The sequence below is a fragment of the Typopeltis vanoorti genome, chromosome 13, assembly GCF_054136105.1.
Source record: "Typopeltis vanoorti isolate ZY-2024b chromosome 13, IOZ_Tvanoo_1.0, whole genome shotgun sequence".
Taxonomy (NCBI): Eukaryota; Metazoa; Arthropoda; class Arachnida; order Uropygi; family Thelyphonidae; genus Typopeltis; species Typopeltis vanoorti.
Genome location: NC_143561.1, coordinates 38,272,628 through 38,289,128, shown reverse-complemented (window position 1 = coordinate 38,289,128; position 16,501 = coordinate 38,272,628). Strand labels below are relative to the sequence as shown.

Genomic DNA, 16,501 nt, shown 5'->3' with positions numbered 1-16,501 from the left:
CAGCATGAATGCTATCATAATCCTGTTACACAACTTAAGCACACTGAGTTCAACCATTGGAAAAAGAACCTGATTTAATGTGGCCAATGTTCTCACTTATGGAGAAGAAATTGCTTCCTGTACACAGCATTCTCAACAGCAGAACATAATATGACTGAAAGAATGTTCGTCACAGTCCATGATACATTGTCCTTTAAGGGTGCAAAGTTCAAGAAACTGCCACAATAGACACTGGCCCTCAGGTACATTAGGTCGAGAACCTATAGAACAAGTAAAACATTTCAGCGAAGATGATAAATTAAATTTGGAAATAGATAACAGAATCAACAAAGCTGGTATGGTAGATGTCAACCGAATAATTTACATGGAATAAGACAGAAATTAGTCAAAACACTAAATTAGCTGTATACAAGACAGTGTTCAAGCCAATTTTAACTTATGGATCTGAGAGCTGGGTTAGAAATAAAACACCTGACCAATGACTAGAGACTGCAGATATGAGAGTGCTAAGAAAGATTAGGGGCATGAACAGATAGTATTAATGGCAATATCATATTAAAAACGAAGATATTAGGAAAGAACTTGACATTACTAGCATTCAGGAATGTGATAGCAGAGCTAATCTCTGTTGGAATGGTCACTTAAACAGAATGGGAAAGGAAAGATTAGTAAAACAAGTGTTTTCTGCCAGGTTGGCAGGAAAAAGATCCAGAGAAAGACCAAGATATAGGTGGAGTGATATGGTAAAAATTGCCTTAGAAGATAGATAGAAATATAAGATCTGATAATGTTGGAGTCTTGACAGGTAACAGACTGATTTGGAGGAAAATTGTAGATAAGAAGTTAGTGGTGATGTAAGTTTTTCATGTAGTACTATTATATTCTGTACACCCCTTGTGGGTACATGTCAGGAATATGATGATGAGGTTTTTAAAAATTTCATCTAGACTGCTGTAAATAATTTAAGTGAAATAGCATCTTCGTAACTCATTTTTTTTAGTAGGAAATTTCACATCTGTTCTTATGATTTTAAAGATGCAGTGGAATTTTTATATACATGACTAAGTATATCAATGTAAGTTTTTTCAACACCTTGATTTTTAAGGACTTCTAAATTAGCTTGTGTTGAGATTGAATCAAATGCCTTTCCAAAATCAATAAGTGCCAGACCTACAGGTTTTTGATATTCATTTGTCTTATCACATATACACCATCTATCAATAATTGTCCAGATACTTTAGCAATTTACAATTGATACCAGCAGGCGAACCCTAATATTGGGTATGTCCACCTTTAGCTTTGATCACCTCCTGCATCCTTTGAGGGAGGCTTTCCACCAGCATGCAACAGACAGGTGGAATTTGTCTCCATTCCTCCATAGTTCAGTGATTGAGGACATGCTGCTCTGGACCTCAATCACAGTTCCATTTTGTCCCATAATTGTTCAATGGGATTGAGGTCAGGACTCTGTACAGGCCAGGGAAGTCATTTAACACCCATCTCTTTATACTATTCCATAACAGCTGCAGCTTTGTAGTAAGGGGCATTGTCTTGATAGTCACGCAGGTCCATTCCATAAAAACTCCATACTGTAGGCAGCACCTGATCATCCAGAATATCAAGGTAGCTGTCTTCATGAAACCAAAGACAACAACTAATGGTCAAACTCCAAACCAGTTGAATGCATCCTACACCATTACTCCACCACTAAACTTTACTGTGGGTACAACAACACACTGTGGTAAAAAGCATTCACCAGGTGGCCTCCACACCTGCCATCAGACTGGAAACAGGTGAACCTTGATTCATTGCTCCTGAATACTGTTTTCCACTGGTCAATTGTTCATTCACATGCTCTTTGCACGAGGCCAGACAAGTCGCCATGCTGTTGTTGTGATCTTCAGCTTGTGTACCACTGCTCTTCCATGGAAACCCAGTAAATGGAGTTATTTGCATATAAAGTATTAGTCCTCACTACAGTGTTACTGGCACAGCTGTAGTCAGTTTTTGCATGCCCCGTTTTAACACCCTCCTGTATTTTTCAGTCATTTTCGAGCAGCTGCCCTGGTGGTTTTCCTGCACTACTGATGCCCAAAATGTTTCCATTTGTTGATCACATCACCAACCATTAATTTTGGATGCTCCAGTTGAGTGGCAATGACATGTATGGACATGCCACCAATGTGACAGCCCACAATGATACTTCTCTCAAAGTCTCTGAGTTCAAGTCGTGTTGCCATACCACCTGTACTCAACTCTACGATGAAATACTGCTTCCTACTATCTGTACAGTGGTTTTTATGTTATCAACAAACCTGGAATGCTCCATAACTTCAAATAATAGGGGGTGTCTGGACAATTATTGGCAGATAGTGTATATAATCAACGGTACTGTAATTTTTTTTAATACTGCTTGTTCTGAAGGTCGGCAAAAATCTAGTCTGTTGCTAATGAGTTTTGTAAAAATTTCGTATATTGTTGAAAAGACTGATAGGGCAGCAATTTTTTAATATCTTATCTGTCTCCCTTTTTGAAGTACTATCATATCCTGTACACCCCTTGAGGATACATTTCAGGAATTTAATGATGATGATAATAAGGATAGCATTTTTCCAACTCTTTGGTATTCTTTTCTGTCTTTGGCATGATATATAAATTTTACTTAGCATAGTTATGACTGGTACACCACCTGCTTTCAGAACTTGGTAACTTATCCTTACCTGGTGTCTTTTCATTACTCATGCTAACCATTGCATATTGAACTTCTTGTAAAACATCAGGGATATTACATTTTTGTTTACATATTGGTTTAAGTCCTGGGAATCAACATAAAACTTGGCATAATTCACTTCATTTAATTTTTTTTAAAACTTATTTTAAAACAAAACAGCATACTCACTAGAAATACATATTACTGTATGGTTATTGTAAATGTATGCAAGAGGACTCTTTATAGAGGGAATAATGAATCTGTAACCAAGTAGTCTTTCTTCTTCACTTTCCTATAAATGAAAAATTTCTTTATAATCTTACAACTATAAAAAAGTACATAAATAAGACAAATTTATTAATTCCTAAATTATGCTTGATAATTTAGGGTGCATAAAAAAATTCAGTTTGGTTGAAGGTTTTGTGAATCTACTGTATTTACTTGAATATAACTCGTACATTTCTCCTCAAAATTAAAGTTAAAAAAATCGTGGTGTAAGATATATGCCGGGATTTTTGGAAACTAAAGTTTTTCAGGAAAAAACTAACTTGACGTTTATAAATCCTCAGTATTCATTATAATTTTAATTGCTTACATAGTCTCTCTGCAGCTTAGTCAGTATAGATGAAGCTGTTTGGTTGGAAAGACCTGGGTTCAATTCCCATCCAAGATGTGAAAGAGATCTTTATCTGGTCTCTTTCAACTAAAGGTGAGTTAGCTGGTCTCATACAGAGATAGAGGGGTTTTTTTTTTTCCCACCCAGAAACTCAGGTTTTTCGTCCCTCAGAACAGGCAAACCGGCCCCGTGAACACACAAGTTTAGTCATAAAATACATATACTTAATCCCTTATTGAGTGGTGTTAAATCGATGTTTCTTCTATATGATTTATGCTTAATTAGTTGTTTACTTAAATCTATCTCTTCTTACCTAAAACCTTATACAATCAAAATCCTACCGGCTGTTCTATTGTTATATATTCATCTTTCATTATTTATTCTTTCTTCTCTTACGTTAATCTTATTCTTATATTTAGGATTGTTTCCTCTTCGGATACTGGCGAATTTATATTTTGCTGCGCCAGCCAGTATCCTATAGTAGAAAAGATCCTTACTCAGGGAGACAATACTAGATTCTTAGCTTTCTTACACAACATCTTATTTAAACTGCCGTATAGATTCAGATTATTGCAGTCGTGACCTAAATCTATTATTATATTCACTCTCTAAATCCTTCCTGTCAAAATAGGTTCTATTTTTATAAGTGGTAATTTGGAATCGTAATCAGGCATGACTTAGGTTCAAACTTAGGTAAATATGACATGTTTATTGGAATATCTAAAACACAATACAAAATTCATACACTCAATTATGCTCAATACTAAATAAAACTCAAACTAAGAGATTAACACATTCTAAACTAATTAAATCTTATAAGGCATGCTAAACACAGTAACTGCACATTGGGATAGAGATAGGAAATGATATGAAGTTAAGCTAAATTCCTTTCAGTAGTATTACTCGTAAGAGAAAACCAACAAACATTCTAATATCACTGAGATGCTAAATTCTACTATTCTTATCGCATTAAATTAATCCTATCACATACAAAATTACAAAAGATCTCTTCCAAACAATTCTTCTTACTCTCAAAGGAGGTTAACTTTCTAAACAGAGGCTGTCCACAGAGTTCTTTAGAATACAGTTCTTAATTTCACATTCATTAACAACCTTCTCTCTTCTATGAAGAGAGAAGATTGTTAACGAATTGCACCTTACCGAGCTTTTTCCGCGTCGTTCTGCACCACGTGTATGTCTGGATACTTCTCATCTATTGGCTGTCCATATGCCAATGTAGGGCTATGCTATCTTCATTCCTTCTGCCGAAAACGGACTCAAATCTTTGCATTTCAGGAACAATTCGATGGGACTTTTCAGTGAGGCTTGATTCTGCTAGGACTGGAATTTTTACCTTCAGCTTTGCATAGAATCCTACTTCATTTTTAGAACGCTCACAGTCTGACATCTTATCACAGACTTCATCCCCCACCCTTTACGCGAAACTACCCGTTAACTTCCAAACCACCAAAGCAGAAAAATGTTATGACCAGAGAGAGAGTGTCTTCCGATACGGGCTCAACCCCTTATATTCTTCTATAGAGCGCCCTCTTTTCTCAGTCCCCTTTTTGCACACGGCCCTTTGGGTTCATCCTTTGCTTTTACAACGCTGTTATGCTTGGATTCACAGAATACATGGCAACGTAATTTTCCAAGTAAGAAATAGCCACTAGCGTTACACTGCACATGTGTAGATTTATGCCTTCCAGGAATTATTACTTTTTAGATGACTCACAGTAAATTTTACATAGCTTAAGTGAGGCTTAAATTTAAATCAGATTATCTCTCTTTTTAGACATACTTAAAAATGAAATCTTAATATAATCACATCAGTTTAAATATAAGGCACTTGAAATAAAGAATACAAATTTTACATAAAGTGAAGAAGTTTCACTTTTGATTACAGCTGATGTGCAGGTATTTCTCTTTGTCAGCAAGTTTTATATGTTAGATTCCAAATGAATGATTTCTTTCCAAGATTCCTTCATTTAGGATCTAACAGTGGACTCAACCCATCCTAATGGATGGGGGGAGGGGAGACCCCATATGAATGAATAAATAAATTGCTCCCATTATTTATAAAATGAATGCATTTAAATTTTAATTATCAACATTATTTACGACTGGCAGCTCATCTTTATCACGCAATATATTTGAATCTTTAGCAACAATGCTTCTGTAATTAAATTAACACAAACTGTTTCGTTATTGCTTGTCCTTTTATTATTTTGGAATCATAAGATTTAAATCACCATGATTTAAAAAAACTGAAAATGGGTATGACTTACCAAGCAGATCCTATTTGCTATCGCTACTTCAGGTTTCGAGAACAGTTTCCTCATGTGCATGTCAATCTACCTAAACAGCACCATCTTCGTTCCCATCCAGGGCATTAGAGATGCCGGTTTTTAAACATACCCTTGGCAATTATATCTGGCAAAATCATGTCCCAAGCTCTCGTATTCCAGTTGCACAACAGCTCTAATGATAGTCTCTTAATCTTCCCTGCTGGAGTCAGGTCACAGCCACTGGATTGCCATCCACTCCATGTAGAATTTTCATACATAGTCATAAAATACATGTCAACAAACCTTGGATGGCTTGTTGACTGATGCATCCAAGGGCTGTAGACAAGGTGTAAGAACACCAGGAATAATGGCCACATCGGTTTTCACATCCAAAAGATTTTTACTATTTCTATCATAACAACATTCACTATCTATTTCTTAAAGTTTTAACCTTTTTTCGTGTGCGAGGTACATGCAAAACTTTTTAATTTCTTTTTTCATAAAGTAAAATGAGGGGTGCGAGATATATGCAAGGGCGAGTTATATTCAAATAAATACGGTATACACACACACACAATACCAATCTTAATCTAAACTGACAACAAATGTGAGATTATCTCACTTTATATTAGGAAATTATCATTATTATTGTGATACCTTCAAGGAATTCAAGGACTTCTCACAGGAGGGCGCTTCACTCCACTCCAAACACCTTACCTACTACTTAATTCTCTCACTACACATAACTACCACCAACACCATCATTATCTATCTATCGCCCATTACCACCAACAATATTTTTTGTCTATAAATTGCATGTGTTCTGATGACTGATTTTTCTGTATGCGAGATGAAGCACTTGAGTTTCTGGAAGAAGAAACCCTGCTACTTCCATATGAGATCGGCTAACTCATCCTGAAAATAAACTTAAATCATATCTTGCCTGTGATGAAACTTTATTAGGATATTCAAAGGCATATCTCTTGAATGTCCTCTAGAATGCATTTTTCTTTTTAATTCATTAATTTCAGATTCGGGGTGCTTAAGGGTCAAAGCTGTATAACTGAGAGGAGCCCTCCACATAGACTTTAAAGAAATGCGGAGAACCGACCAGGGCTTCTGACCTAATGCCCAATCTTCACCTTCTCGTGGTGCACCCAGTTGGGTATCTACCTGAATACTGAATGAACGAGGATGGGCTGGTAATCTGGGATTTAGCCGAATGTTCTTATTGGTTGAACCAAAATATAAAATGATGGTACAACATGACAAAATTTCATGCCGGCTGGGGCGTCGCCCAGTTAAACAAGGCCCCAGTTGTTTTCGCCAGGGAACCAGGGTGAACAGCAAAAAGTCAGTTACGGGAACAAATCTGAAAACACATTCCAACTCAACATCACCAGAGTTAAAGATCGCTACTATCAACATAAGAAGTCTGAATGGCAAAGAAATGGAGCTAGCTCAGGAATTAGATAAGTACCAGATCGACATAATAGGGGTGACTGAAACAAAAAAGACCAAAACTGGTGAGATCTTTCTGAGCAATAAATACAAAATGTTATATTCAGGCAATGACAATCAAGGAAAAGAAGGAGTAGCCATAGTATTCAACACAAAATACGAGGCTAATCTTCTTGAATGGCAGGCAGTCTCAAGTAGAGTGATGTGGGCAAATATGAGAATGGGGAACTGGACAATGAGACTTATTTGTGCCTATGGTCCCACAGAAGGTTCTACTAAGGTAGAAGTGGAGGAATTTTTTGATGCTTTAGAAAAAGCAACTGACACAATGAAAAAGGAAAAGTTGGTCCTTGTTGGGGATCTGAATAGCAGAGTAAAAAATGATTGTGAGACATACAAAAATATTTTGGGAAAATTTGGAGAAAAGAGCAAAGCTAATAATAATGGCAAATACCTGTTGGATTTCTGCTCAGGACATGGACTGGTTATTACTAACACCATGTTCCAACATAAAAATGTGCACCAATTCACATGGAGAGAAGAGGCTAGGAATAAGAAAAGTCTCACTGACTATGTTATTGTTGATAGTGATGTTTTCTCCCTGGTGCAGGACACCAGAGCATACAGAGGATTTGAAATTGGAAGTGATCACTATTTAGTCTTGAGCAGGATAAAATTGAATTTCATATCGAAAAGAATAACATGTAAGAAAGTTTTAAAGCGAATAAAAGTTGAGCAGCTCTCAGATGTGAACTGTAGACTAACATACACAAAGATTACTGAAGAAAAAATGAAAGAGTTTGAGAACAGGAATCAAACCTTGGAGATTCAGTGGTAAGCCTTGAAGAAACCTGTGATTGATTCAGCCAGAGAGGCATGTGGTGAGGTTGTCTGCAAGGACAGAAAAATTAGAACCCCATGGTGGACACAGGAAGTTAAAGAGGCAGTGAAGGAAAAGAAGAAATCATATCAAAAGTTCCCGGCTAATAAGTCAGCTTTCGCTCTTAGAGAATACAGAGACCAATGTAAGAAAGCGAAACATTGTGTAAAACTAGCTAAACAAAAGTCATGGGAGGATTTTGGCAAGAACATAGAAAATAAATATCAAAAAGGTGGTAAGATATTCTGGAGGTTGTTGAAGAAGCTTAGTAATGGAGGAAAGAGGGCTGTAAAAGGAGTTAGAGAAGATAAAGGTGACATGAAAACAGGAGAAAAAGATATCCTTGAAGTATGGAGTAATTACTTCGAAAAATTACTAAATGAAACAAGCAGTGATAGCACAGCGGTAAAAAACACTCAACCGGCATACAGTCAGGAATACATATCCATACTTGAAGTAGAAAAAGCCATCAAAGGCTTGAAATGTGGAAAGGCAGCAGGAGTAGATGATATTCAACCAGAAATGCTGAAGTATGGTGGCATAAAAGTCTTACAGCAGCTGAACTGCAAAGTTCAGAAAGCCTGGACAGAGGGACGAATTCCCGATGATTGGAGTAGAGCTCCAATAGTGCCCATATATAAAAAGCGAAATAAAACTCAATATGAGAATTACAGAGGTATTTCCCTACTGAGTGTTCCTGGCAAGATCTATGCAAGTATACTTGAGAAACAGTTTAGAAGAATTGTGGAAGAAAAGCTTGGTGAAGAACAAGCTAGATTCAGGCCAAATAGAAGCTGTCAGGATCAGATCTTCACTTTACGACAAATAGTCGAGAAAGCATGGGAATATAACAAAGATCTGTATTTAAGTTTTGTCGATCTGGAAAAGGCATATCACAAGGTGCCAAGAGAGAAGCTATTCAATACGCTGCAGTTGTATGATGTCAATGGGGCATTATATCAAGCTATACTTAGTCTTTATTTGAGTTGTAAGTCGGCAGTTAGAATTGAAGGATGTACAGGAAGAGGGTTTAATGTTAAATCTGGTGTGAGACAAGGATGTACATTATCTCTTCTGTTATTCATTATCTATATGGATCACATTATGAAGGAAAGTGGTATTAAACATGATATCAAACTTGGAGATGTTAATGTCAGCTCTTTGCTTTATGCGGATGATGTTATACTTCTAAATAAATCCACTACAAGTCTGCAAGATTCTCTGACTAAATTGAATAGCTGTTGTAATAGATATGGTATGAAGGTCAGCATTAAAAAGACAAAGACAATGAAAGTAGGCAGAAACAATGAAAATATAAACTTAATGGAGAATCTATAGAACAAGTAATACATTTCAGCTACTTAGGCATGATTTTTTAGTGAAGATGGAAATAGACAACAGAATCAATAAAGCTGGTATGATAGGAAGTCAACTGAATAAATTTATATGGAATAAAAGAGAAATTAGCCAAAACACTAAATTAGCTGTATACAAGACAGTGTTCAAACCAGTTTTAACTTATGGATCTGAGAGCTGGGTCAGAAGTAAAACACTTGACCAAAGACTAGAGACCGCAGATATGAGAGTCCTAAGAAAGATTAGGGGCATGAACAGATGGTATCAATGGCAATATCATATTAAAAACGAGGATATTCGGAAAGAATTTGACATTGTCAGCATCCAGGAATGCATTAGCAGAGCTAATCTCAGGTGATATAGTCACTTAAACAGAATGGGAGAGGAAAGATTAGCAGAACAAGTGTTCTATGCCAGGTTGGCAGGAAAAAGACCTAGAGGAAGATCAAGATATAGGTGAATTGATACAGTAAAAAGTGCCTTAGACAATAGAAATATAAGATCTGATAATGTTGGAGTCTTGATAGGTAACAGACTGATTTGGAGGAAAATTGTAGATAGGAAGTTAGTAATGATGTAATTTTTCATGTAGTACTATCATATTGTGCACACCCCTTCCCTTGAGGGTATATATCAGGAATTTGATGATGAACGAGACTTTCACTCACTCACTCATTAGTCTTCCCATTCAAATAGTTATTTTACTGAGTAACTGCTTGAAAAGGTTTAATTTTAAATACTCATCAAGTAGCTGATCAGTAAAACAACTATTTGAATAGAAAGACTTTGAATGATTAGCTCACTCACTCGTTATCAATTGGCTAATAGATGAGCATGAGTGAAAAGCTAGAGGAGAGTATTTAATCAGTGTTAAAGTATTAAATCAGAAATTGGAATTGATGATTAAAAAAATAATCATTATTTTTGATTATTTTTTTAATCATTAATTGGTAATGTTGGTAATGTTGACATTCAAATTGATATGATTTGAAAAGTATATCTGGAAATGCAAATTGTTGGAAATAAGTGGCAAAAGCAGAAACCGAATATAAAACTCTTCTTAGATTTATTTATTTTTCCAGAGTTGTTTTCTGCTTACCTGAATCATTTCATCTGTTCTTCACGATCATACATACAAAAGGTTATAACCCTATATTACATTAGTAGTGTGGGTGGATCTAGAGAGATATTCATTTGGAAATTCTGATTTAGATAAGACATGGCGCTTTTTTTTTTTTTTTTAATCTGCTTTATTTCACTACTGTAGTACCGGAGCAGAGCTGACTACTACTGGGTGCGTCCCCAGGTGGCAGATCGGGGAATAGCGTTCAGATATGGAGGCTAGCTGCGATATAAGCAGAGCAATATGCCGAATAAGCAGCCGTGGACCAACAGCGACTGAGCTATCAGGGCGTGGGGGAGCAGAAGTGGCAACTCTGTCTCACTTAAAACCTCACAAAGCCCAATGACAACTCGGTGACATGGCGAGTAGTGCCGCCATTAAATAAGTACCTGCTGGGGTCACTGCCACTGACATTGGGAAGCAGTATTGTCAGTACTGACACAGGGTTGAAGCCAAATGATGACGGAAAAGCTTGTGATCAGAGATTTGCAGATGGCAATATGATTATATTGTGTACGTCTGTAATACTGCGGAGCAGAAAGCAAACGGAGAAACTACTGCTCTACCTTATCTCCAGAACAACCACCATGGCGAGCAAACCCTTACAATTGGCCCCAAGTTCCTGGCGTCCCTTAAATGGGACAGGGGTGCGAAGAATCTCCGGGCTCAAAATGGTGTCCACTTTTAAAATTGCAACTTGGAATGTCAGAACTCTGTATGAAGCTGGCAAATTAAGAAATGCCACAAGAGAAATGAAGAGGCTGGGCATCCGGAATTTGGGAATTTGCGAGACAAGATGGCCAGGATCTGGAAAGTGTCAACAAGATAATACAACAATGTATTACTCTGGGAATGATGAGAACAAACATCGACATGGTGTAGCTGTAATAGTAGATGAAGAAATCAATAAATCAGTACTAAATTGGATTCCATTTTCTGAAAGGATAATGCTGTTACAACTTAAGGGAAACCCTGTTAACATAAATATCATCCAAGCTTATGCACCCACAGCCGACAAAAGTGAAGAAGACGTTGAAGAGTTTTATGAACACCTAAAAGAGATTAAAAACCTAACAAAGAAACATGATATAAACATAGTGATGGGTGACTTCAATGCAAAAGTAGGAAGAGGGGGTGATGGAGAAATTGTTGGCGAACATGGCTTAGGCACCAGAAATGACAGAGGAGATCGCCTAGTCCAGTTCTGTCAGGAAGAAGATCTAACAATAGCAAATACCTGGTTTAAACTTCCACCCAGAAGACTGTACACTTGGAAATCGCCTCAAGATAACCAACATAACATTATCCGAAATCAAATTGATTATATACTGATAAATAAAAGATTCCACAGTAGTATAAAGAGTGCAAAGACTTTATCCTGGAGCAGATACCTCATCAGACCACAATCCCATAGTTGCAGAAGTACGTCTTCGATTAAAATCAGCTTAAAAAATCACAAAAGAAGAAAAAGAAAATTGATGTAGAAAAACCGAAAGACCCGAACATAAATAAAAGTACCAAGACACAGCTTAACCTGCGATTACAACAGATTAACATAGAAGAAAATAAAAGTGTGGAATCTCTTTGGAATAGCTTAAAGAATGCCATCGTAACAACAAGTATTGAAGAAGTAGGTTGTTATGTGAATAATATAAAACAACAGGAATGGATGACAGATGAGATTCTTTCTCTTATTGATACAAGAAGAATGTACAAAAACAAAGACCTAGCCAGGTATACAGAAACACATAACATCATCAAGAAAAAAATAAAAGAAGCCAAGGAAAATTGGATGAAAAATTTATGTACTGAAATTGAACTGCTTCAGAAGAAACATGATAATTTCAATCTGTATAAGAAAATCAACGAAATTTCCGGAAAACTGAGGAAAAAGCAAATAGTGTCTCTAAGAGACGAAAATAGAAAAATAGTTCTAGAAGAAGAGAATAAAGCACAGATTTGGATAAAATATGTAACAGAACTTTTCAATGATACTAGACAGAAGCCTATAAATATAAAAGATAACATTCAAGGACCAGCAATCATGAAATGCGAAATAGAGAATGCTATACGAACAAGTAAAACAGGAAAAGCCAGTGGGCCAGATGGTGTGCAAACAGAATTTTTAAAATTAATAGAACCAGATAACATCAAACTTCTTGAAAAACTATTTAATGAAATATATGAAAGTGATGAATTTCCATCAGATTGGCTCAAATCTACATTTATCACTATCCCAAAGAAACCCAAAGCGAATTCCTGTGGTGACTTCCGACTTATTAGTCTAATGAGCCAAACATTAAAAATATTTTTGAAAGTAATTCAGAATCGCATTTATAGAAAAAGTGAAGAAACTCTAAGTGAAACACAATTCGGCTTTCGGAATGGTTTTGGTACTAGAGAGGCCCTTTTCTGTACCCAAATATTGATACAAAAATGCATAGAAAAACAGAAATCTGTCTTTATGTGTTTCATAGATTTTGAAAAAGTATTCGACAAAGTCAGACACACTAACTTAATAGAAGTCCTTCAACAAACAAGGCTAGACGAACAAGACATAAGACTAATAACAAATCTGTATTGGAATCAGTCAGCTACTGTTCAATTAGACAACATTACCACCAATGATATTAACATCGAAAGAGGAGTGAGACAAGGATGTGTGCTCTCACCACTCCTGTTCAACATATACGCAGAGGTAATCTTTAAAAAAGCATTGGAAGAATGTCCAGAGGGAATCGCAATAAATGGAAAGATTGTTAACAACCTACGATATGCAGATGACACCGTGCTAATTGCAGATAACATTATGGATCTCCAAAAACTCATTGACAGAGTATACATAGAAAGCCAAAGAATGGGAATAAATATAAACATCAACAAGACAAAATACATGATCATCAGCAAACATCCAGCCTCATCAATGAAACTGACACTGAATGGAAAAAATATTGATCAAGTGTCAAGATATAAATATCTTGGTTGTTGGCTTAATGAACGGTGGGATCCAGAAATAGATATAAAGACAAGGATTGAAGTTGCACGGCAGTCCTTCATGAAAATGAGAACACTATTCTGCAATAAAGACCTAAACATGGAAGTCAGATGCCGAATGCTGAAATGTTACGTGTGGTCTATTCTGCTCTATGGAGTTGAAACATGGACATTGAAGGCGGCAACCATCAAGAAAATCGAAGAGGCCTGCTTCACCAAAATTGTTAAATTTGATGTGTTTGTGCTCTCTCTCTCTCTCTTTTTTTTTTTTTTTTTTTTTTTACACATCCCACATCCAGTATAAATTACTTTATACTGGATGTATAAATTACTTATACATCTCCAATATAAGATAAGTTACAGCTGCAATAGATGCAATCAACTCCTCTAAGGATTCTCCCCCCCACCACCATTGGCCCATCCTCTAATTTATTGCATCTATTGCACCTGTAACTTACCTCATGCAACTGAATTTGCAGAGGTTAGGTTAGTTTCTTAAGGCAGAAGCAGATTCAAGGAAAACTTTCGTATTTATATTTGCTGCGATGGAGTAGAATAGCCTTTTGATGTATCCTATGGTGCATGTCCAGTGGTCAGCAGATTCTGAGTGGCTGTAGGTAGAAATGGATAAAAACAGTCTCTCCTTCCTAGACACTTTAATTATATTGATAGATTCTGGCATTCTCTGTTCCCCTCTCCCAACAGTATGGGATTATTCAAACATTATATAACAAGGCTAAATTAATTAGTTCAGATAACAGTGTCCTCTCCATGGAACTTGACGACATTTAAGAAAATCTTAGCCAATAGCTACAATTCCCACCATATACAAAAAAATATTAAAACCTCCAAACCACAAATCCCTTTCCCTTCTCCAGAACAAAGACTAGACACCAAAGCTATCGCCATTCCATATATCCAAGGCATCTGAAAAAAACAAAAACAAAAAAAACCTTCCAACCACTTACAAAGCATATAAAAAAAATTCAGCATCCTTGATCTACTCCAAAGAATTCTTTAATATATGTGTGACTAAAAAATCCAATGATTCCAATAATTTCTCTAACTTACCTGAAAAGTAACTGAATGTTTTATGATTATGAAACTAGAAAACTTCATTGGCATAAAACTGGATGACTCCAATGTTCCTGTAAGAAAAAAACAACAGAATACTGTAAAAGATATGAACTATCACTAAAAGCAAAATAAACTAAATCAATAAACACTGATACCACTAAGTAATATTAATAAAAACAAAGAAATAAATAACACTAGAGAGGAGAGAGGAGTGCGTCCATGCGGTTAGCCTAGTGGCTATGCGCTTCGCAACCACATGCCTGGGGAAGGAGTGTCCTAGGTTTGATTCCCGTCGGTGACGTGAGGAGCTGAAGGATCTTCCTCAGCCACAGCCAAGTTAGCCAGTCTTGGGCGTGGACAGCAGGGTTTTTTCCCTAGTTTATTCTGGGGTTTTTCATCCCGCAATGCAGGCAAACTGGCCTTGAGAACTCAACACTACAGGCCATAGGATACACTGGGGCAGAAGGCTGGCCACCTTATCCTATAAACGGAGTGAGGTCCGATGATCAATGGACCCTCGACACCGCAAGGTAAAAGAGGGTATAGGGAAGATGATAATGAGAGAGGAGTGCATCATACATTTTTTCCTGACAAACATATTTGCATTTTAATGTGTATATATACTACATATTAAAATAGAACTACAACAAACATATCACACAGCTGCTCTTTGTACACATCTGACATTTACAAGGATTATGTACCTGAAAATGAAAATAATAATAAACAATACAGAATGTATAAGAACAATATATCTCCAGGTTTGAATATGCTTGGTCCAGAAGTGTATCACTGCAGATTTTTTCTCTCTCACCAGCTGGACAGTAAGCAGATATGCACTACCTCTTTGGTTCACCTCTTAAATGCTGACCCTTCAAAGCATTCTGCATGGCTCAAACAAATAACATTAAATAAATTGCACTGTATATAGGATATCAACACTCTGTATATAGTTTTAACTACATGTGGAGTGTTTCACTCTAATCTGCAGTATGAGAGACAGATAGTTGTGCAGTGACAGTACTTTCTGACAGTTGTCCTCAACATTTAATTTGAATCATTTGTTTCAGCTTATAGTGCAACATCTCACTATATAATGTATGCTGTTTGATGTGTCATATCCCTCTCCTAATATGATCAAGGAGAGGGATTATGAATCCCAGAAATCTTTCTTTTTTTTTTTTTTTTTTTTGCTGAAGGTTGTGATTTGAACTGCTTGATAAGAGGCATATATCTCAATTTCCAACTCAGTCACATTTACTGTCTCCAGCTCACAGTAGTGGAACATGTTTCATCATCAGTGACGATGAATAGTTTTGCATATGCTTTACTGCAAATTGTTTGGGAACCCATTTTGAATAAATTCATAGAAGTAGTGTCGGTTACAGATCCCCGTGTAGACAAAATCTAGTAATCTGCAGCTGCTTTGGAATTTCGACTACAACCCTCCCATGGTGGAGTGCAAATAAAGATCAAACACCACATTTAAATAACAATTAGATTTTGGGTTTTTAACTACAAGAGCATTCTGTAATGGTATCAACAGAAAAAAAAAATACTGCAGATTAAGTTTCTGTAGCTCAATCAGTGCCAGAAATTCCCAGTAGGAAAGTTTTGGCATACTCCATCCAGAATGTGAGGAATCATGACAAGGACTTTTTTTTTTTAAACCGAAGATGAGTTAGGTTGTCTCATGTAGAGGTGGCACAGATTTTTTTTCATCTGGAAACTTGGGTTTTTCATTCCACAAAATGAGTGGGAGGATGTGTATGTGAAGAAAGAGAAAGTGTCCAACGTTTTTCAGAGTTCTCTTCAGTCAAAATGAACAGGTATCCTGATAGGGGAAACCTATCATCAACAATGGCTTCAATACTAATTATTTGTTGTTTTTGAGCATGTGCAGCTCAGCTGCAGGAAACTATTGTTGCTAATAAATGCAATCTTTCTGCATCTGTTACACCTTCAGTACACAAATCAAATCATACTACTCTTTAGT

The 16,501-nt window shown here is 36.4% G+C and overlaps 1 protein-coding gene across 3 annotated transcripts in view; it reads right to left on the bottom strand.

Annotated features, from left to right (window-relative positions):
- The window catches only part of Nup133 (nuclear pore complex protein Nup133), a 269,882-nt gene that overhangs the window by 164,386 nt on the left and 88,995 nt on the right, over nt 1-16,501 (bottom strand). For all 3 annotated transcript variants that reach the window (XM_090402314.1, XM_090402316.1, XM_090402315.1), the window contains exons 11-12: nt 14,500-14,576; nt 2,900-3,002 (exon numbers count right to left, since the gene is read on the bottom strand). In XM_090402314.1, coding sequence (XP_090258440.1) covers nt 2,900-3,002; nt 14,500-14,576 — 180 coding nt within the window. The remainder of the gene's footprint in view (nt 1-2,899; nt 3,003-14,499; nt 14,577-16,501) is intronic.